Here is a 21,562-nt window from a genome sequence, read left to right on the forward strand (position 1 = left end):
ACACACGTAGCAGTGAACACACAGCCACATAGCGGTGTGTGAAGTGAGATGAATCTTCCCGGGCTGTTTGGGGAGGGGGGGTTTTGTGTCTTTGAGCACAACGCCATCCGGTAAAACCCAGACGCACCGGCAGCGCCGGTTCGCCGTAGCGACGTCGTGTTCCCCCCCCCCACCCCACCCCCCACCCCGCGCATCCGCACCCTTCAGCCGAGTAACAGGCCGTGTTCCCTATTTACATGAGAAAAGGAGTCAAGAGAAGTGACGTTACTCCGCTGACGGGTCGATTTGGCGCCGCTATGAGCGTGCGAGCGTTTTACACAAACAGGAACAGGTTCGGGTGGGGGTTCTTCATTTGAAGCACTTTGAATATTTCCACCATCTCCAGCATGCTGCTGAAGCTGGTACCTCGGCTCTCCTCACCAGACTCCATCGACGTGATGGATGATTTGACAGAAAGTGGAGTTTCTGCTCCACTTTGTTTCTGTAATGTCGCGACTTTTGGTGCCTTCAAAAAGTTTGGATTCACTGAATCGCCCTTGTAGACATCGTTCAGTGGTGTAGTTGAGCGGGGGGGGGGGGGGGGGGGTTCTTCCTTGACGTGAAGAACACACCACAGCTGTCACAGATTAGACACGTTCGAATCCCTATTTTGCCCCAAACCTCTCGACTCCTGAGACCGACCGTTTGATTTCATTTTTGATCTAATAAGCAGCAGCTGACAAGACAAAAAAAAATCTCAACTCAGGGTCCACTGAGCAGCTGTTTTCACGCCTCCCCTCGGATCATGTGACACGATCAAAAAGGATCCGGATCCACTGCTATTACGCGACACGGCTACACAAGCATCTACTGTAATGGATTCCATCCATCGTGGAGATGGTTTGAATGTGTAGGATTTATTTTAGTTTCAAGCCTCTTCACGAAGACTGGAATTCAAACCACGTCCCACCATGATGTTCAAGTGTCTCCCAGATCAAGAGGCGCTTTATCCAGACAGACATGTTTAGATGAACGTCTCATCTTCTCATCTTTTAAGCCTTTGTGTTGCCACCAGACGATTTTAACCACGTGGTTGGTGAAAATCCAGACTTTAGTCTTCTTTAGCGTTGTCAAAAGGACATCCCGAGTTTCTCCACAATAGTAGACAGAGGACGTTGTATGCCAATAAAGTTTTTTATTCACATCCTTCCCAAGCCGTAACGTGCAGGTGCTCACAGGTGCAACCGCTCCCACCAGGCGTAGCCCACCAACTCCCGATTACTCCACTAGGTGAGACATTTATACACCTGGGTCCCACCAATTCTAGGGCCCTAATCACATGGGGATAATAATGACCATTAACATGGGATACTTGTGCAGACCCGGTCTTACTAGATTGCCTACCCCATTTCCCTCTGTTAACAGCTCTTATCATAACACCGTACACATCCACCAATAATTCTAACAATGATTATGGAGCAAACCTCACTAACCCCACACAATTTACCCCCTCCTTTGCCACCACACTTGGTTTCTCCCACTACCCACAATGCAACAGCACAGGAATAAAGCACTGAGAAACAACCCTGTCAATCTTTTATTTGAAGTCAAGATGGCCGCCCCATGTCTGCTGACGTCAGGTGAGAAGGGGTAACCAGGGGTCACAGAGAACAGAGGGTGGCTCTGTGACACTTCTTCCTCCTTCTGCAGACGACCACTGTCGTCCCAAGTGTCAACGCTCCACCCCTCCACGAGCTGGGGTCACCAACCCATTTTAGTTATTTTCCTCCTCTGGGATCCGCGACAAAAAATCAGCCACCTTGTTCCTGGCTCCCGGGCAGTATTGCACAGTAAACTGGTAGGGCTGGAGAGAGAGAGACCATCTTGTTATCCGGGCATTAGAGTCTTTCATGCGGTCCAACCACTGTAGAGCCCGATGGTCGGTTTCTAACACAAAGGGTCTTCCCAACAGGTAGTACCGTAGTGAATCCGTGGCCCATTTGATGGCCAAGCACTCCTGTTCCACTGTCGAATAACGGGTTTCCCGAGGGAAGAGTTTACGACTCAGGAATGCCACCGGTCTGCGGTCTCCGTCCACTTCCTGTAGTAACACCGCCCCCAGTCCGACTCCAGAGGCATCCGTCTGCAGAATGAATGGCCTCTGGAAATCTGGGCTAAGCAAAACGGAATCTCCACATACTGCCTCTCGTAAGTCCTGGAAAGCTCGCTCACCCTGCTCCGTCCAGACCACCTTGTTGGGCGCGGTGGCTTTTGTGAGATCTGTAAGCACAGAGGCCCTGCCAGAAAAATTAGGTATAAACCTCCGATACCATCCCAACAAGCCCAGAAAAGATCTCACCTGTTTCTTAGTTGTCGGAGGTTGGTAACTTCGAATGGCCTCTATCTTCTCCTGCTGCGGCCGAATGACTCCTCCTCCAATCACAAATCCCAAGTAGCTGATCTCTCTCTTGGCAATTGTACCCTTCTTTGGGTTGATGGTAAGACCGGCTGCCTTAATTCTTCCCAAGACTTGCCGCAAATGTTGACAGTGTTCTTCCCAGGTCTCACTGAAGATGACCACATCGTCCAGATATGCGGCCGCAAACTCCCTGGTGCCCTGCAGGATCTGGTCCATCAAACGTTGGAAAGTCGCTGGTGCCCCCTGCAGTCCAAATGGCATAACCCTGAATTGAAATAGCCCAAATGGGGTTCTAAACGCTGTCAGTTCCTTGGCTCTGGCAGTTAAAGGGACCTGCCAGTACCCCTTGCATAAGTCTATGGTGGATAGATATTTGGCTCTGCCCAGTCTTTCCACTAATTCATCGATTCTTGGCATTGGATAAGGGTCTACCTTAGACACGCTGTTCAGATGTCTGAAGTCAATGCAAAATCTAAGGGTACCATCCTTTTTGGGGACTAGAACAATGGGGCTACACCACTCACTAAGGGATGGTTCGATCACCCCCATGGAGAGCATAATATCCAGTTCATCCTTCAGCACTGGCACCAGGCGTTCAGGGATCCGATAACTCTTCTGGCGGGCGGGAGTTATCTCCCTAAGGATTACATCATGTAGCACCAAGTTAGTACATCCCGGTTTCTCCTGAAACAGCCTGGGATCCAGCAGTTGCTTTATCTGGCTTCTTTGAGGTGGCTCTAGATGGGATATATCAACAGTTTGTGGGGTGGAGCTGGTGGGGAAGTACTGCTCTGTTGGTCCTTCTTCCTCACCGACCACTCGAACAAACAGTTGTACGGCCCCGGTCTCCTTCCTGGGGTGGAACTCTTTCAACAAATTAATATGGAAGTTTTGAGTTTTCTTACCCCGCTCTGGCATGGAGATTGCGTAGGTCACTCTACCCGTTCTCCGCAGCACCTCATAGGGTCCATGCCATTTAGCTAGCAACTTGTTCTCTGTGGTGGGTAGCAGCAGCAGCACTTTTTGGCCAGGCTCCAACGATCTCTCCTTTGCCCTTTTATCGTACCAAACCTTTTGGGTTTGCTGGGCTTTGTTGAGGTGTTCCTGGGCCAGTGATGTCATCTCTTCCAGCCGCGCCCTCATTTGGACCACGTAGTGGACCACACTGCACTTTCCATCTTTGGGTCCCTCCCACCGCTCTTTAAGCAGGTCCAAAGGTCCTCTCACCTGCCGGCCATATAATAGTTCAAATGGGGAGAAACCCGTGGAAGCTTGCGGCACCTCTCGATAAGCAAACAACAGATACGGTAACCATTGGTCCCAGTCGGACCCTGACTTGGAAACGAACTTGCGCAGCATGCTTTTGAGAGTTTGGTTGAATCGTTCAACCAAACCGTCCGTCTGGGGGTGGTAAGGGGTGGTCCTAATTGCCCTTATTCCCAACAGCTGGTACACCTGTTTTAACAGCACCGACATAAAGTTCGTACCCTGATCTGTTAAGATTTCACGAGGAATTCCCACTCTGGAGAACAGCTGTACCAGACAGTTAGCTACTTGTCTAGCTTTGATGGTTCTAAGGGGAAAGGCTTCTGGGTATTTGGTGGCATAATCACAGATTACTAAAATATACCGATTCCCATTCTTACTTTTCTCCAGGGGCCCTACTATATCCATTCCCAGGCGACTAAAGGGTGTGTCAATGACCGGCAATGGTAACAAATGTGCCGGGGCCACTCTCCTTCCCGATGTCATCTGACACTCTGTACAAGTATGAACAAACTCTGTTATATCCGTATATATTTTGGGCCAACTGAACCGACTTCCAACCCTTGCTAACGTCTTGGCCTTGCCCAAATGTCCTGCCCAAGGCACCGAGTGGCCTAAAGTAATCACGGTATGGCGCATTGCTTCCGGCACTGCCAATGCTTCAACCGCACCTTTCACCTGATAGAGTATGCCTTTTTCCAAAATGTATTTTTCCTCCATCAAAGCCGATCCACCCTCTTTCCTAACCCCATCTACCACAGACACCTTCTGGAACCAGTCCTGCAAAGTCGGATCATTTCTCTGCATTTCACCTATGTCCTCCGGGATTGTCATATTAACAGCGCAGTCGGGCAAAGGCAGTTCCTCACCTCCCGCTTTCATACTACCCTCAAACTTACACTTCCGCCTTTCTTTTTTTGATTTGCGTCTTTTCTCAACTGGCACATCAAAGTCAACATCTGCAAAAGGCATCTCCTGCAGGTCAGCTATCGCCCTCTGGGCTCGGGTTACTGCATAACAGGGCTGAACTTTGGGAACCAAATCACAAAGAATGGGAAGATCTTGCCCTAGTACTACCTCATGTGGTAACTGGGCCGCCACAGCCACCTCCATCAAAAAGTCTGGCCCTGCACGGTTATGTACATCTCTGCAGTCGGATACTCCCTCACTTCCCCATGCACACAGCAAACTTTAATGGCCTTCTGGGTACTATATTTATGCACAGGAACCAAGCTGTCACGTACTAACGTCTGAGTGCTACCCGTATCCACTAAGGCTTTAGCCGACTGACCATTCACCAGTACTGGTGTCAATATGTCTGTGGTGCCTGTCTGCCTAGCCTCAGGTGATACAGTGTGTGGCTCGTAAGGGCGACGAACATGACAGACAGCCGAGTGCTTAAGGTTCCTGGATGGACAACTGGGCTTTGTATGTCCTATCTCCCCACAATAGTAACATCTAACTTCCTGCTTCTTAGTTCTATCCCCTTGCTTACCAAAAACACTCCCTATACCTTGGGCATGACCCCCTTCCCCCCCAGACTTACTTGACCACCTTTGACTTCGACCTCCAAAGCTGTGCTGGGTCTCCCGGCGGGCAGCCAGGTATGTATCTGCGAGCTTGGCTGCTTCTTCTGCTGTGGCTGGAGCACGCTCCTTAATCCACACTGCCATGTCAGAGTTTATCATTCGCATGAATTGCTCCAAGATAATAATTTCAGACATCTGCTGAATACTACACGTCTCTGGCTTCACCCATTTTGAGAAGAGATCTTTCAATCGTACATAAAGCTCACGGGGGTTCTCGTCTGGCCGAATCTCTACTGAGCGGAACCTTTGCCGGTAAATCTCTGCATTAATCTCATATTTTATAAGTATGGCCTCCTTCACTTTATCATAGTCCTCAGCATCATTCCCATCCATGGCTACATAGGCCCCACGTGCCTTTCCCGTCAGCAGGGGAACCAGTCTTATCGGCCAATTAGCTTGGGGCCACCGGCATGCCGTAGCCATTCTTTCAAAGGTTGTTAAGAACTGCTCAATGTCGTCCTCTCTGGTCAAGGGGTTTAACCTTGGCTCGATAGTTCCAAACGACGTACCTTCTTCTGTTGGCACTGGGCTTGCAGCGGTAGACACGGCCTGACTTGCCCTTTGGTCCCCTCCGGCCTGGATTTCTCCCACTTGGTGCTGGATTTGCTGGAATTGGTGCTGCATATTTCGCCAACGCTGGTCTTGTTTAGCCATTACTTGCTCCATTCGATCGTCACGGGCAACTTGGGACTGTAGGAGGACTTTAACCAGGCCCGCCAGTTCTGAGACAATTCCCTCTGTTGGGCCCACAGCAGGCGGAGTTACGGCGTCACCCCTACCAACAGCAGCTGGTTCTTGTAACTCCGTAGAGCTGGCCGGCTCCTGCTCCATTCCCCCCTGCTCCTCTGTGCCCGCACCTCGGTCTTGCCTGGTCTTGGGTGGCATAATGATCCCACTTCTGACACCATTTGTCAAAAGGACATCCCGAGTTTCTCCACAATAGTAGACAGAGGACGTTGTATGCCAATAAAGTTTTTTATTCACATCCTTCCCAAGCCGTAACGTGCAGGTGCTCACAGGTGCAACCGCTCCCACCAGGCGTAGCCCACCAACTCCCGATTACTCCACTAGGTGAGACATTTATACACCTGGGTCCCACCAATTCTAGGGCCCTAATCACATGGGGATAATAATGACCATTAACATGGGATACTTGTGCAGACCCGGTCTTACTAGATTGCCTACCCCATTTCCCTCTGTTAACAGCTCTTATCATAACACCGTACACATCCACCAATAATTCTAACAATGATTATGGAGCAAACCTCACTAACCCCACACAATTTACCCCCTCCTTTGCCACCACACTTGGTTTCTCCCACTACCCACAATGCAACAGCACAGGAATAAAGCACTGAGAAACAACCCTGTCAATCTTTTATTTGAAGTCAAGATGGCCGCCCCATGTCTGCTGACGTCAGGTGAGAAGGGGTAACCAGGGGTCACAGAGAACAGAGGGTGGCTCTGTGACAAGCGTCTTCTCTCCCGAGGAAGCAGAACGTTGGGACACAGAGTGACGCCCCGTGATGTCCTCCAGCAGCTCCGGGGGGGGGGGGGGCCGTAGTTTCTCTTGGTTGACCTTTGAGTCGGCGCCGTGGCGCCAGCGGGTCGAACTATTAACGTGCTTCGCGTTTCCCGCCATGTGGTGAATGTAAGCTGCTGCTGGAGATGTGAGGCAGTGCAGCGAGTCGACCAGAACATCTAAACCCCAACCACAAACAGACCTATTGGATCCATCAGAACTATTGATCAGTGCAGCTTTAGAGTCTTATTAATGTGTGTGTTGGGGGGGGGGGGGGGGGGCAGAATGAGGCTCTTAACCAACATAATGAATAAAGCACCGCTCGTTCTCTGCTGGAACCAAACACACACACACACACACACACACAGACAGACACACACACACATTGTGCAGCTGTGGATATGCATGAAATGAACAACACACACACACACTGGAAGCTCTTTCTCTCCCTGCAGTGTCATTCATAAAAACACACACACATGTGCAGAAAAAGAGAATCGTTAAATGCTCATTAACGCTGCCGCGCACACACACACACACACACACACACACACACACGGCGTGGTGGTTATTTACACGCCCCGGCGCGGTCAATTGGGCGCGGTTTGGCCGAGCGGCGGCTCAATAGAGAGGTACCCGTCTGTGTAGAAGGGCACGGAAATGTCAATGCCCCTCAGCCAGCTAAAAGGAAGTCAATCATCCAGGCCCTCGCACAATGAAGGATGACGAGCACAAAGAGCCTTCCAGCTGAGAAAATAAAAAAACACAACAACTAAAAAAAAAAAAAAAAAAACCTTTGTGCGACAAACATTTCCATTTCAAAGCCTCCATTTTACAGGACGTCGTGACAATTTGTTGTTACAAAGCGGCCGCCGGGGTTTCAGAGGCAATTAGGGGAATTTTTATAATACGGGTGACCAGATTTGTCTCTGCTGTTGGTTGGACACTGTGTGTGTGTCTGTGTGTGGTAGAGTGGGGGGGGGGTGGGGAGGGGGGGGGGTCTCCAAGTGGCATTTGGTGGTTCAAAGGTGCTCTGTGTAATTGATCCGACCGCTGCCTGATCTGCACGGATGGCATTTAGTCCACAGCGGAAGAATGTCGGGGCGAGCTGGCCGGCGTTCAGATTTCTGATTGCCCCCCCCCCCCCCCCCCCCCCCCCCCTTTGCAGGTTTGGTGTGGAAGGGGGATAATACGCAGCGTTTAATGAGGTTTCCCTTCCCTCGCGTGGGCATCTGGACGAAGGAGACCACGACGCGTTGCTCTCCCCGTCTCATTACCGCCGTCCCCCTTCATCTTTCCTCCGGTGGACTCCATCTTTGTTTCGGACGGAAACGCCCACTCAGCAGTGAGGTGGGCTAACAGGCCGAGCTAACCAATGGGGTTATGCGTGCATGCAAGCAAGCACTGGCTGAGGCAACATTCGCCACGCCACGTTTGGAAATGAGTCACATGTCATTTGGTGCATTTCACCAGGAGGGTACGGACAAAACCACCTGCTTCGTGGTGTGAGTGACATCTGGAAAGGAAGAGTTTTTAGTTTGGGTCAGAAGGTGAATAGACTTGTGTCACGGCTTCCCTCCCTTACTGGTCCTCCCGTCCACTAAACTGGGAGCCCAGCAAACATCCTCATGCAGAATCCCACATGAAGGGCTTTTGAAGGTTGCAGCTTGATGCCAAAACGTCCGTGTCCCAAACAACGGAATGACTTTGTGATCATTCAAATGATGGACCGGCTCTTTAATGCGGCGCGTTTTATTTCTGATCTACTTTTGCAGAAACTGAGACTTTGAGTCAAATATTAAACAGCTCCCAATTAAAGAAAACATCAAACGTATAAACGGCCATTAGGTCGTCAGGCGAGCGGCTGACCTCCTGACCTTTTCGAGACTGAGGTTTCGTGGTGGTGTTGGCTTTCGAAATGGGCAGCTGCCATCTGTACCTTCTTTGCAGCTAAACACAGGAACACCAAACACTTCATTTCACAGTCGGAGCCAACCGCTTAAAACCTTTTTCCCGAGCAAATGGTAGCTATTTTTGTTTTGAAGCCAACAAAATGCCAAGTAAAAAAAAAAAACACCTCAAATGCCTCTCGTTCCAACGCGAGCTTTTATCTGATGCTGAATATTCATGAGTGTTTGGAGGAGAGAATGGACATGAAAAAAACCCCAAAATGAGTCCTTGGGTTCTTTTAATGAGCTGTGGAGCAGAGATGAGGATTCAGACTCGATACACAAGTCGCATCGCGTCCCTTTTTAACAGTGATCTCCTGAATGTCACGTCGCAGCGCCGCTTTAAAGGAAGAGGCGCCTCGTCCGAGGTCGAGTTTGCTTTCGACTGACATCACTGATACGTTTCCCACTAAACCGTCCGTGGACGTCACATGACTTTCACCCAGGAGGCCGCCGCCGTTCATGTCCCATACGAAACTAAAGGACCGATTGATCTCTATATAAAGTCCTCTCTTCGTCACTGATATCCAAGAACATTCTCTGCTTTTATGTCATTTGGGTCTTTTAATTCATCCATAGCTTCTTAGTTATTAGGAAGAAGGAAGCTTAAAGACTCCTTGTTGTTAAGGTGAACAAACGGTACATCATGGGTTTGTTTATTATCTTGGAGAGTTACTACTTTTTACAACCAGCAGAACTTTCGGGGACAACCATGACCTACCTTTTTATGACAGAGTTATTGGACCTCTAAAATAATGTTTTAATGCATGCCAGTCCTTGGCTGAAAGATGGATTCTGCTCTCCAAGCTTTTATTACCCTGTGAATGTCTCTCTCTCTCTCTCTCTCTCTCTCTCTCTCTCCTCCTGGCAAAACAAGCCCACAAAGGTTCATAGCCATGAAATTGCTGATTGCACTCGAGGTCTCATTAATAAAACGGAGCAATCGCTGTTTACACGGGCCTGCAGTGAGCCCGCAGATACCCCGTCAGCCGACACCACCCCCGGTGGGGATGAGCAACAATACCGGGGTCACATGTTCAACAACCATTCCCCGCGGAAAGGTGCACAAAGCCGGCGTGGAGAAACCAGCCGCTGGTTCCTGCTCGTCCCTCCGTGGACCCGCCGAGGGACTGAACCGGTGAACACGCTCGGTTTTGTTGTTCCATTGAGCCGTGGACACACAATCCAAATGCACAACCAAAATACACACATGTGCGCGCGGCGCGCTGCCACCTGCTCGGGCCGGATGGCCCGAGCAGGTGGAGCCCGCCGGGCAGAGTGGACGTGGAGGGGCTTCGAGTGGAGTCGGGCTGACGGACGGAGGCGGTGTGGCGCACAGGTGTAACAGATGTTTAGCTTGTGGCTGCTTTCACGTGTTAGTTTGACACGTTTCTCCTGAGCTTTAGGCGTGTATTTTAGTTTAAGTCACTCTCCTCTGGTCACATTTATGCATTATTTGATTCAAAGGTGTTTGATGTAACAGACGAGGCCGTCTCGTTGTGTAGTTTTTTTGGAGACCAGGGTGCAATAAGATAACATACCCACTAACCAATATGTACCTCGTACTTATGTCTAAACGGAAGCCCCCCCCCCCCGCCCCAGTGGCTGGCATCCCGGGGCTCCTCCAGCCGGGAGTTCCTCCGGAGTCCTGTGCGCATGAGCTGATGTTTAATATGGACTGTTTGGGGTCGTTTGAATCTGTTTTAACAGCCCCCCCCAGTTAGCGCTATTATGGAATTCTGGAAACAACGTATCACATTTTTGCAAAAAACAACCTAATTTCCTCCAACACGTTTGTGTGCTGAAGCGCTGCTGTTTGTCCTTTTCATTCCAACACCAACGCCGCTTTGCACCATTAACAGAGCGAGGGGGGGGGGACTGCTCTTCACTGCCAAACGTCTCGCAGACCGGGGGCTCTTGCTGTCACAATTGGCCGATAATCCTGCGGAGTGATGTTTTTCTCTCAGTGGTGATTGCGGAGCCTTTATGGCGAATTAAAACTCCAACGATCTCAAATGGCCTTCTGCTACGCTGTAGAAAAACGCCCGTGATGTATATGGCTTTGTTTCAGGGACACATCATGCAGTTCATTATTATTACAGCCGCTCCCTGCCTCCTCACTCAGCCCCCCCCACCCCCCCCAGCGTTATGAACAATGGTACAGTCCGTCTCCAGCTGTTTACCTTGTGGCTGATGCTATTTGTGTCAATCCGGCGGCCTTAGCTGAGCAAAGGATCAATTGTTAACCACTTTGTGCTGCATTGTGTGCACGAAAGTTGCTTGATAAAGTCAATTGAATCATTCAATGTTTTGCTTTTAGCGGCACTAGAAATTGGACGTTGGATCCTCTGAATTAGACTTAAGTAACTCTCTGTGGAGTGGCGTCTATGCGTCTCCCGCTGGGAAAGTCAACTCTCTTTTTTTCATATTTTATTATCCCATCCATCACATGTCAGACAGACAAATAAATCCTCCTGCTGGGCACGCACCTCCTGCCTCAAATCCAGCCTTTTAATATCAGCCAGCCCAAAGCAGGCCGTCACGCTGTTTTTATCCAAACAGACGCTCTGGTCCCCCCCCCCCTCTCCCCGTCACCCAACGGCGTCTGCCTGCGAAGCCTCCGTAGTCCAACCCCTGAGACCCGGCAGCCTCCCGTCGCCGCGTCTCCGCATCGTTCTCCTCTCCTCCGACGTTCTCCCTCGTTCTGTTCCTCTCCCGTGACCTCTCGCCTCCCCCCACCTGCCCCCTCCTTCTCCTCGAGGGACCCGCTCCGTTGTGGTGATGGCAGAGGGGTTGCAGATCGCCAGCTGCAGTTTTAATGATCTCCCCCCCGGGCGCGGATCAGCCGGAGAGACACAGTTACTATTTCTCGAGCAGATTGAGTACTCTCACCAGTGCGGCGCCCCCGCCGTGTGAGTGTGCACATTCAGACCCAATGTTGATATTGCATTCACCCTCCCAACCCACTCCGCACCCTCCCTCGCTGCTGCACGTCCCGCAAACAAATTGAAATTAGCATCTTTCGCTCCGGTGCGTCCCAAACCGCCCGCTGATGAAGTTCAATCAATCCACTTTAATTATCATTTTCTCCAAATCTCGTCTAATCTCTCCTGGAAAAAAAAGTTTGATCCCGCCAGGGGTTCGTTTGGTAAAATTGCAGAGAGTTTAAAAAGGTTTGGAGTGTGTGTGTGTGTTTGTTTGCATCTAACCAGCCCCCCATCTTCTTCTCTCCCCCTTTTCTCCCCCTTCAGACATTGACGACTGCCAGTCTAATCCATGCCAGAACGGAGGAACCTGCATCGACGAGATCAGCTCCTTTGTGTGCCTTTGTCTCCCCAGCTACGGGGGGGCCACCTGTGAGAAAGGTAACGCGGTGGGCAAAGAAAATCCACTCTTTATTTTCTGAGCGCAGAGAGGAAGGAAAGAGGAAAATTGATTGAGTGTAGCAGAGGGGGAAGGAGGGGGTGACAAAAAGGACAAAGGAGAAGGACAAGGCAGCAAGGGAGGAGACAAAAGGGGTGGAGAAGCAAGGTGACGGGAAGGGGGGAGGAGGGGGGGGTGTGAAAGATGATGCTGAAATAGCAGGACCTGGAGACGGAAGATGGAGAGAAAACAACGCCGTTGAGGAAGACGGAGATAACGAGGATGTGCAAACGGAGGAGGTGGGGGAAGTGGGCGGTGGATGAAAGGCTACCAAAAGGCCCTCTGGAATAATGTGTCTGGTTTATACAGGACACCTGAGTCCAGCTGGGTTCTTCTCACACCTGAGTCCAGCTGGGTTCTTCTCTCATTACGGTAAATCCCCTGCAAGGAAACATGGCCGACACGTCCGTGCAGAACATCATGGAGGAGAGCTAACAGCTGCTGTGGGCGTCGCGGTTGGTTGAATGGGTTTTTGGGTGAATTCATTAGGAGACTAAGGCAGATCTTTAAAAGCAGTTGATTTCACCTGAAATTGATGTGCCAACAGGATTTGTTTGACCTAATGAGAACGTGTTATAAAACAAGCAAGAGTTTCTTTTTGAAAGCCATCTTCTTTGTTTTCTTTCAAAAATACAGAACCACCATTAATGTATTAAAAATGTATCCATCTTTACATAAAACACAAGATTTTAGAAATTGACGAGAGATAGTTGCAGACAAAGAGTGGGAGATTTTAACGAGTGAGAACAGGGGAGAAGAGGAGGAGATTTTAGGGGATCTGCACTGCTCTGAAACACATTAAACTGAGCCAGACTAATGATGTAGAGTACCCTTTGACCTCAACTCTGAGCAGAGATGTTACTTCAAGTTACTTCGAATTATTTTGTCTGGCTCCCAGTCTCTAATCCTGCTTTTTACTGCTCTGCTGTGGGTTGAGCAATCAATAGAGAAGAGGAGGAGGAGAGAGTGAAGTCAAACCAAGGCAGGATTTTTTAAATGAATGCTGTAGAAACTACAGTGAATTTAGCTTTAATTTAGCAAAAATGATTTTTTGTTCAAAAGAAACATCAAGAACGTCCTTGAAAAATATTGTAAATATAATTGTATTGTAAATATAAAATATTTTGTCAAAAAATATGTTTTGCTTAAAAGATGTTGCGGCAAAAAAAATAATTGTAAATTCTCCAAAAACATGTCAGAAAGTATTTTGTCAAAAAATATTTTGTCAGAAAATATTTTGTTAAAAAATTGATTTTTCAAAAAATTGATTTTGTCAAAAAATATTTTGTAAAAAAATAGATTTTGTCAAAAAATATATATTTTGTCAAAAAATATATATATTTTGTCAAAAAATATATATATTTTGTCAAAAAATATATATATTTTCATGAAAAAATATTTTGTCAAAGATAAATTTGTCAATTCTTCAAAAACTTGTCAGATATTATTTTGTGACTAAATATGTTCTCAGAAAATATTTTTTCATGAAAATAATCCTTAAACAAGATTTTGTCGAAATATATTTAGCAAAAATATTTAGTTAAAAAATATATATTTTCATAAAAAAATATTTAGTAAAAAAATATATATTTTTATAAAAAAATATTTAGTAAAAAAATATATACTTTTATAAAAAAATATTTAGTAAAAAAAATATATTTATGAAAAAATATTCAGTAAAAAAATATTTTGTTAAAAATGTTTTGTCTCAAAAATTCATTCTTCAAAATCTTTTGTCAGAAAATCTTTTGCCAAAAAATATTTTTTATGATAATATATATTTATATTTTTGTTTTGTTTTGCATCCAAAATGTTGCAGCAAAACAAATTTTTGTCAAAAATGTTGTCAAAAAAGATTATGTCAATGAAAATTTTGTCAAAAATATTTTTAGTGGCAAAAAGAATTGTTAGTTATTTCGTTAAAAAATATTGCAGCAAAAAGAATCAAAAAATTGTCCAAAAAACATTGTTTGGTCAAATATTTTGTCAAAAGTTTGTTGTAAAAAAATAATTTGTCAAAAATACTTTTTGCATCAATAATGTTAAAAAAGATTTCCCTAAAAAAAGATTTTGTCAAATAATGCATATGAAACAAGTAAACCAATATTTTTAATTTTTTTTATCAATAAATATTTTTTCTATTTAACTATTAATTAAGTATTTAACTTAGGTAACTGCTTTAAAAAAAAGAAATTTCCCTGTGGTCGTGGCTGCCTTTACAATTTTCAAGCCCACCCTGTCCACACAGGAGGGAGCCTGTATAGGACATCAATGAGTAGCCCTGTGTTTCAGGAAGTTTTAACGTCACCTGAAGTGTGTGTCTCCTTTGAATCAAGGCAGCGGGATCATCTCTCGGGTTTGGATGATAGCAGCCTTCTGTTGTATGCACGCCCTAGACGGCGTGTGTTTTCCCTCCCCTCCTTCCCAAACACACCGGGACGTGCCTCTCATGTTGACACAAACTGAAGCCGTGGCTCTCGTGCTGCGTCGCTGCCTCGTCGCCTAATTGGGAGCAGCGGGTCTGATTGTGCCGTTCTGAAGTCGCTGTCTTCTCGCCTCCTTTCAGAAATGTAGGATTCAGCTGTGAAAAAAGCGCTCTGCTCACCAGCTGTCGCTCTGCCTTTTCACTGTGATCTCAGTTTGATATACATAGGGGCATGGATGGTGGGATGGAGGGGGGGTCCTGGAAACAAACCGATCCATTCCGAGGCTTTCATACGTTTAGATGTCACGTAGTCTTTCCCTGTCTCACTTTGCGCATCCAGAAGGGTTCAACACGAGAACAGCGGAAGAAATGTGCCATTTGCCTATGCAGGCACTCTTAAGGGGCCTTTTGTAAAATCGCAAATGACATACCATAATAATTCAGTGTATTCAGCTTAGCAGAAACCATCCGCACCGTAAGTACAAATCATAAAGTTTTACCGGCATGATAAACTGAAGTAATTCTGGTCCTACTCACGGGTCCGGTGCTCTTCGTCTGCTGTGTGACGGTGATCCGGTGCCGTAGGATGAGCGTTTTAGAGTTAGATTTATTGGAATTGATGTTGTTTGATCTCCTAGTTTTAATAAAAGTCATTTAAATAAACAATTTGACCGAGTTTTGTTTGAAAGGACATAAAGGCCTGTCCTGTCCGTGTGTTGAATAGTAAAATGAATTACTATGTTTCCCGCCCCTCCGCCCTATTTGCTGCAATATCATTCCATTATCTTTCAAGACGCCCCTTTATCCGTCCATTTTGTGCGGTTAGAAGAGTCAAATTACGGCCAAATCCTCCAACCATAAGAGCCAGGGGGGGGGCCTTTCTCGACAAAGCGAGTTGATAAGTATCGCCGCGGTAACCGCTATCTCCGACTGAGGCGCCAGGTCGAGTCAGCCGAGGCATAGAGAAGCCCGGTTCACCCCACCGGTAGATCCGGTCCACTGCTGGCCTGTTGCCATGGCGATCCCATCTTAGAGTCAATAATTGTAAGTTGAAGGTGTTGAAGTCCTTCAGCGAGAGAGAAGAGGAGGACATTTACATTTTACACATTGTTTTCTTTTGTTCTTTTGATAAGGAAGTCGGGTTGGCAGGTTTTTTTTGTCCTTAGCTTTGAAAGGTTAATACTACTTTCAGCACTTTTCACGCCGTTCTAATCCTCACGGTAGCTGAAGCTTTGCAAAAACCAAATCCCTCCTTCAATTATTTTTCCCACGGCTCCGCGACGCTAATGTTTGTGGCGTTTTTGCGATGGGAGCGACAGAGACATCAGTCAGTCGTTTCTCCCTCGATTCCAACCTGCTGTTCCTCTGACTCGCTGCCTAATCAGCGGAGGCAGGAACCGAATCTCCCCGAGCCCGACTGAAGTGAAAAGTGACGGAGGGAAGCATTAGCCGGTTCCATCTCATCAGCTCCCTTTCCTCCGGTCTTTTGATCCATCGTTCACTCGGTTTGGTTCGCCTCCCTCGCTCCCTTTCACAGAGGAAAAACACCACAAAGTGGAGGCGGGTGGGTTTTTATGCTTTTGCTCTTCCACTACGGTAGACGCCTCTGTTCCAAGTTGCCTTTATTTCTTAATACTTTTCTCTCTGTACGTCTGTACATTTGTGTGTGTGTGTGTGTGTGTGTGGATGTTAGTGTGATGCTTGTGAGGACCCTCTATGACATAACTCCATCTAAATGGACACCACCCATCGGGGCTTTTTTCAAACCGTTTTTTTCCGTTAAGGCCACTTTCCAAAGAACTTGAATGGGAGTGTCTAGTTGGTCCCGTAGAAGCTTCTAAGCTAACGGAAACACCACCGAAAACATAGTTCGGATCACTGCATCCCATTTCTGTGATCAGGTCCCTTGTACGAGCGGTAAAATACGGCTTGTGCTACAAAAAAACAAGCTAAAAGTGTCTCTCTCTCTTGTCTGTTGTCTGCTAACGGAAGTCGACAGATTGGAAGCATAAAGCTGGCGTTAAAAAGGTGCGGCGCAGCGAATGGGTCCCAAGGCCGCTGCTTGGCGAGATGTGAGGAAAGTGAAGCGAGGGCAGCGCGTCACGCATCTACTTCTCGTTGCCCCGCCGCCATATGTCCAGCCATCAATATTTCATTGGTTTTTTTTTTTATATTTGACTTTTGGGAGAAAAGTGGCAAGTCCCCCCGGTGGGCTGCACAGCTGTTACTGGGACTATTAGATGAGCAGCATGCAGCGTTTAATCGGCAGTTTGGGGTGGCGTTTAGGAGTTTGTGGTTGGACAAAAAGATGTTGATGGAGAAGAAACCCCCGTGAAACGACTCCACGTCTCACTTGATTCGTCAGCTCAGCAAACACTGAGCAGATGAGCTCGCGGTTCAATCGATACGGCGTGATGTTCATTCGGTGAGCTCGGGGTCCTTCTCGGGGTCAAAGAGACCATGAAGCGGCGATGTTTTAGGGCTTATGATGACTGACGTTCCACCGGTCCTCTGGTGTGCGTGCTCTTACAGTCGAGGTCATTTACTGAGGGTCATGTGACTGACGTCTGCAGGGATTTCTTGCATATCTTGAGGGCGTATTGACTTTCCTGTGGTTGACACAGCACGTCCCTTGGAACCGCTCCCTGCCAATGTTGAGTCGCTGCTCATGCACAACGTGGTGTATATTTATGCAGAGTGGATTTGACTTTGAGGAGAAGGCAGTTGGCATCCGCTCACGGACCTACGAGAGCTGTAATTACTTGCTGTTAACAACATTTAACCAACCGTACCACTGCTCTGACATGGCTATGGTTTATTTGCCGCAATAACGATTCTCTTCTGACTTTAACAAGATTGAATCTGGACAAAGTCAGAACAAAACCAGCTCGTTGTTTATTGCACGAGTTCTTACCACACTGAAGCCTTTTGTGATAACCTCCCTTCAGAGTTCCTGCTGACCTGCTACAGGTCTCTTATGCCCTCAGTGTCAATCACATGGCCCTAATCGTCCCACATCAATCAGCCACGACGCTCCTGCCTCCCCTCCTCCCTCCCCTCCTGGGGAGAGACGGAGAAGAAGAGACCCGGAGCTTCTTGGTTTTTTAGAGCCATTAGAGCGCAGTAAGAGCGAGGCGTCCCTCTCCCTCCATCTGCTGGTGTGTTCCACACCACTTGCTCTCCTAACAGGAAAGCTGGAGGGATAGGGAGGATGGGGTGGGGGTGTGGGGGGGGGGGTTGTTATTCTCATTCAAGGTGATTAATTAGACAATGGTCCTGAAGCAAATGTCGTCCTCTCATCCTGTGTGGAGGGAAGTTCAGGCAGACGAGCAGAAGAACAGAGGGAGGAAGCATCAGAGCAGGTGTTAGAATAGATGAAGAGAGAGAGTCCGTGTTGCTCCTCACTAATGACGCTCTGCTTCCTCCCTCCGACGTTCTCATGGAAACGCCGAAGTGCTGCGATGGCCGAGTTAGGAAGCTCTTCCTTTAGCGCTTCCTTCTGTCTTTCATTAGCAACATGCACCAGAGGAGAAGGAACTTAATCAGTTCAAACCTGACCTAATGACCTAAGGGGTATGCTTTAGGGGCGGGGGCCAATAACATGCTGCTTGTGTCTCTTATAAAACCTGGAAATCCTGGAAAATTGACTTATTGCATTACATGTCATTTAGCTAACGCTTTTATCCAAAGCAACTTACAATAAGTGCATTTCAACCATAAGGATACAAAGAAACAAGAGGGTGCCATTTCGTTAGATGCTGTGTAATGTTGAGAGGTCAAAACCTACTTCTGGTCCTGAAAATATATTTTGGTTTTTTTTGCAGATATGTTCAATGCAAGAAAAAAGATTTTAGAAAACATCCCTCTATGATGCAGATAAACAGTCAGACGGCACCGTGCGCCATTTGTTTTACTTCCTAACTGCCGCTCTAAAGTCGGTGGGAGTTTTAATCCCTGAGACATTACCGCCTGCCTCTCCCCAAACGAGGGGGGGGGGGGGCGTCTAAATGTTTGAAGAGGCTGATGTGACGTCGGGCTTTGAGCCTCGCTGTCAGCGAGTGGGAGAAGGAATCAGCAGAGACTCGTCGAAGATCTGAAGGGGGAGAAGAAAAAAAACACGCTGTTTACTTTTCATCTGCGCTTTTCTTTCTTTCGCTTTTCTGTCTCTGGGATTCTTTCACGTTCTCATTCTGCCTGTCTCCCCCCCCCCCGACCCCCCCCCTGTCCTCCCACTCTGCAACTCAGCGCGTTTGAGGCACTTTGTCGGTCAAAAATTCCTTTTTTTGGTCTTCCTTGGAATAATTTTATGTAAATCCATCGTCTACGAGTGTGTGTGTGTGTGTGTGTGTGTGTGTGTGTGTGTGTGTGTACTTTGTATCCCTGGTTTAAAGGCTTTAATGTGGCTTTAAAGTCCAGATTCTCTCGATCCAATGTGTGTGTTTCATTTATAGAAATGTTTGTGTGTCTGTGGGACACATAACAATAACAACAACAACAACGATTCACAGCTGTGAGATGCTGACTAATCAGAAAGCTCATTTTAAACCAACAGACTAAAACAAATAATTAGAATTTAATCCCACGTTGTCTCGCTGTGGTTGTAGGATACGACATCGACATGATGCCAATTTAAATAGTTTTAGAAAATGAAAGTGATTTAGATTCATGGGTCGTTTTCCAAGCACCAGAAATTTTCTATACGTTTTGAACCATTGCCTCTAATCTTTTACAGATTATATCAATGTGACTGTGAAGTGTGACAATGGGCCTTGTGGAAAGTCCTAGTTACCAAAGGATGTTTCATGTCTTCATGTCATCAGAATCAAACCAGAAGCTGGTTCAGAAGCTCGTCACATTTGCATTAATCCTCGCCTCTCATCACTGGAAACACGACTTGATTATGCAACTTTTATATCGTTGCGAACAAACTAAAGGTAATTGTCTGGAGCGGAGGGCTTGACAGCTCAGAGCAGCACTTGAGGTCGGTGTGGACTTTGGTTTAATAATGTCCATCAGCCCTCAGGCGGTGTTGGTTTGGACGGACGGGAGCGTATTTAAATGTTTGTCCTGTCTCGGTTCTGTGTGACCGGCGCCCTGATAGACCTCGTTCCCCCGTGCAAACAGAGGGAGTCGTTCCCCATATCGGTGATGGAGGCCAGTGGAGGAGCCGGCAGGAGACGACGTGTCCCTCAGTCAGGTGACACGGCGCCGTGAAAGATGTACAACGGAACAGAAACATCAAAAGACGTTATCACGTTTAAGCTGTAATCCACACAACGTTAAAATACAAATAAGCATTAATACGGGTGTGAAAGTTTCTGTGTACAGGTCACTTTCACTCAGGAGATACAAATACTTTTGTATTAAGTTTGTAAACCATAAAGCATGATGCTTTTATTAAAAGCATGTGGTTCAAACTTTTTCAGTAACACTTGACCTGTGAGAAAGGATATACGTAAAATGGTTAAATACGTTGATCCAGAATGCGGTGTGAAGGTTTCGGGGGGCCATATTGTATTCTGTATTGTAGAAGGGCTCATAGTGGACTCCCCCCCCCCCCCCCCCCCCCCCCCCGTCTCTTCTTCGGCGCTCTCTGCATACTGAGCAGGACCCCATACGGCCCCATTTGCACCGCGCAATTTACTGGTGTCGCTTCGCATTTGTTGGAGGAGAAGCTGAGCCCATTTCCCTGATCCCCACACAGCGGGGGGGGGGGCTTTGCTGACAGTACCACATCGGCCCAACATACGTTTCCACACTTTCAGGGGCACATTTGCCAACCAGCATCTGTGAACAAATCCGGCGTGGAATCAGAAAACACACACACACACACAGCTCAGAGTCACACAACTAAAGCCCCAGACAGATGAGGGGCGATAGATGGGAGAGATGAAGGGAGGGGAGGGGGGGGCAGGGAGAGGCGCTGACAGCGCTGTGACGGGGGCTTAATTACGGAGCGAGCGCCGAGCCACTGGAAGCCATTTCTAAGGATTGTTGTCATCTGAATAGATTAAAACGGCCCTTCGCCGGGTCTCAGCTGTCTCACCGCCGGCTCGCCTCCGCCGCGGATTAAAAGTAAAATCCAGGGAGGGGAAGGAATGGAGGGAAGGAGACGAGGTGTCACAGAGGGCACCAAAGGGAAGGATGAAGGAGAGAAAGGGGTCGGGTTAGGGTCCTAAGTCGTCCTCCTCCTTTCCTATTATTCTGTATCTTTTGGCAACTAATTAAAACCACATTTCCCCTCCACATGGATTCCCTGTTTGACTAATCGCTGTCCCCCCCCCCCCCTCCCTCCTTCCCCCTGCAGACACGGAGGGCTGCGAGCACACGTGGAGGAAGTTCCACGGCCACTGCTACAGGTACTTCAGCCGGAGGCACACCTGGGAGGACGCCGAGAAGGACTGCAGGGAGCACAGCGGCCACCTGGCCAGCGTCCACAGCGCGGCAGAGCAGGGCTTCATCAGAGGTGGGTGGAGGTCCAGGGGTGGGGGGGGGGACACGACACGGGGGACGGACAGCCCTACAGGGTCCGGCATCTTGCTTTGGGGTGCACCACCACGTTTCTACTGCAGCCCTGTTAGCTGAAGCCGATCCGAGACCACGAGTCCACAGCCGCTGCAGCAATTCAGTGTTTATTTGTGACATCATTCCTTCAGAAAGCGAGCGACGCCCCGGTCGAGCGGCGTCCGTTGCGGCCTCACGCATCGGAGAAGGATCCCTTCACACAGTGAGGCCAACAGATTATTGATGAAACACTCTGCAGCGGCCGATGTCGTTATTGGACAAGTTTCCTTTTGATTTGGTTTCCTGATGAAAGGTGGGGTTGCCCGAGTGATGAGTTCATGCTGTGGTGTCACACGTGTACCCAATGTGCTGCACGGAGTCGCACGATTTCCAAACAGGAGAATTCAAATGCATCGTTTAAACGGTGACAAAAAGGAATACTTTTCTTCAGAAAGGAGGTGCAGGATGATCTGCCCCTTGATCGGC

General features: G+C 47.9%; 1 protein-coding gene across 2 annotated transcripts in view; it reads left to right on the forward strand.

The window, feature by feature from the left end:
• The window catches only part of ncanb (neurocan b), a 91,986-nt gene that overhangs the window by 61,401 nt on the left and 9,023 nt on the right, over nucleotides 1-21,562 (forward strand). For both annotated transcript variants that reach the window (XM_062563354.1, XM_062563355.1), the window contains exons 11-12: nucleotides 11,976-12,089; nucleotides 20,880-21,038. In XM_062563354.1, the coding sequence (XP_062419338.1) occupies nucleotides 11,976-12,089; nucleotides 20,880-21,038 (273 nt within the window). The remainder of the gene's footprint in view (nucleotides 1-11,975; nucleotides 12,090-20,879; nucleotides 21,039-21,562) is intronic.

Source organism: Pungitius pungitius, chromosome 7, assembly GCF_949316345.1.
Source record: "Pungitius pungitius chromosome 7, fPunPun2.1, whole genome shotgun sequence".
Classification (NCBI taxonomy): domain Eukaryota; kingdom Metazoa; phylum Chordata; class Actinopteri; order Perciformes; family Gasterosteidae; genus Pungitius; species Pungitius pungitius.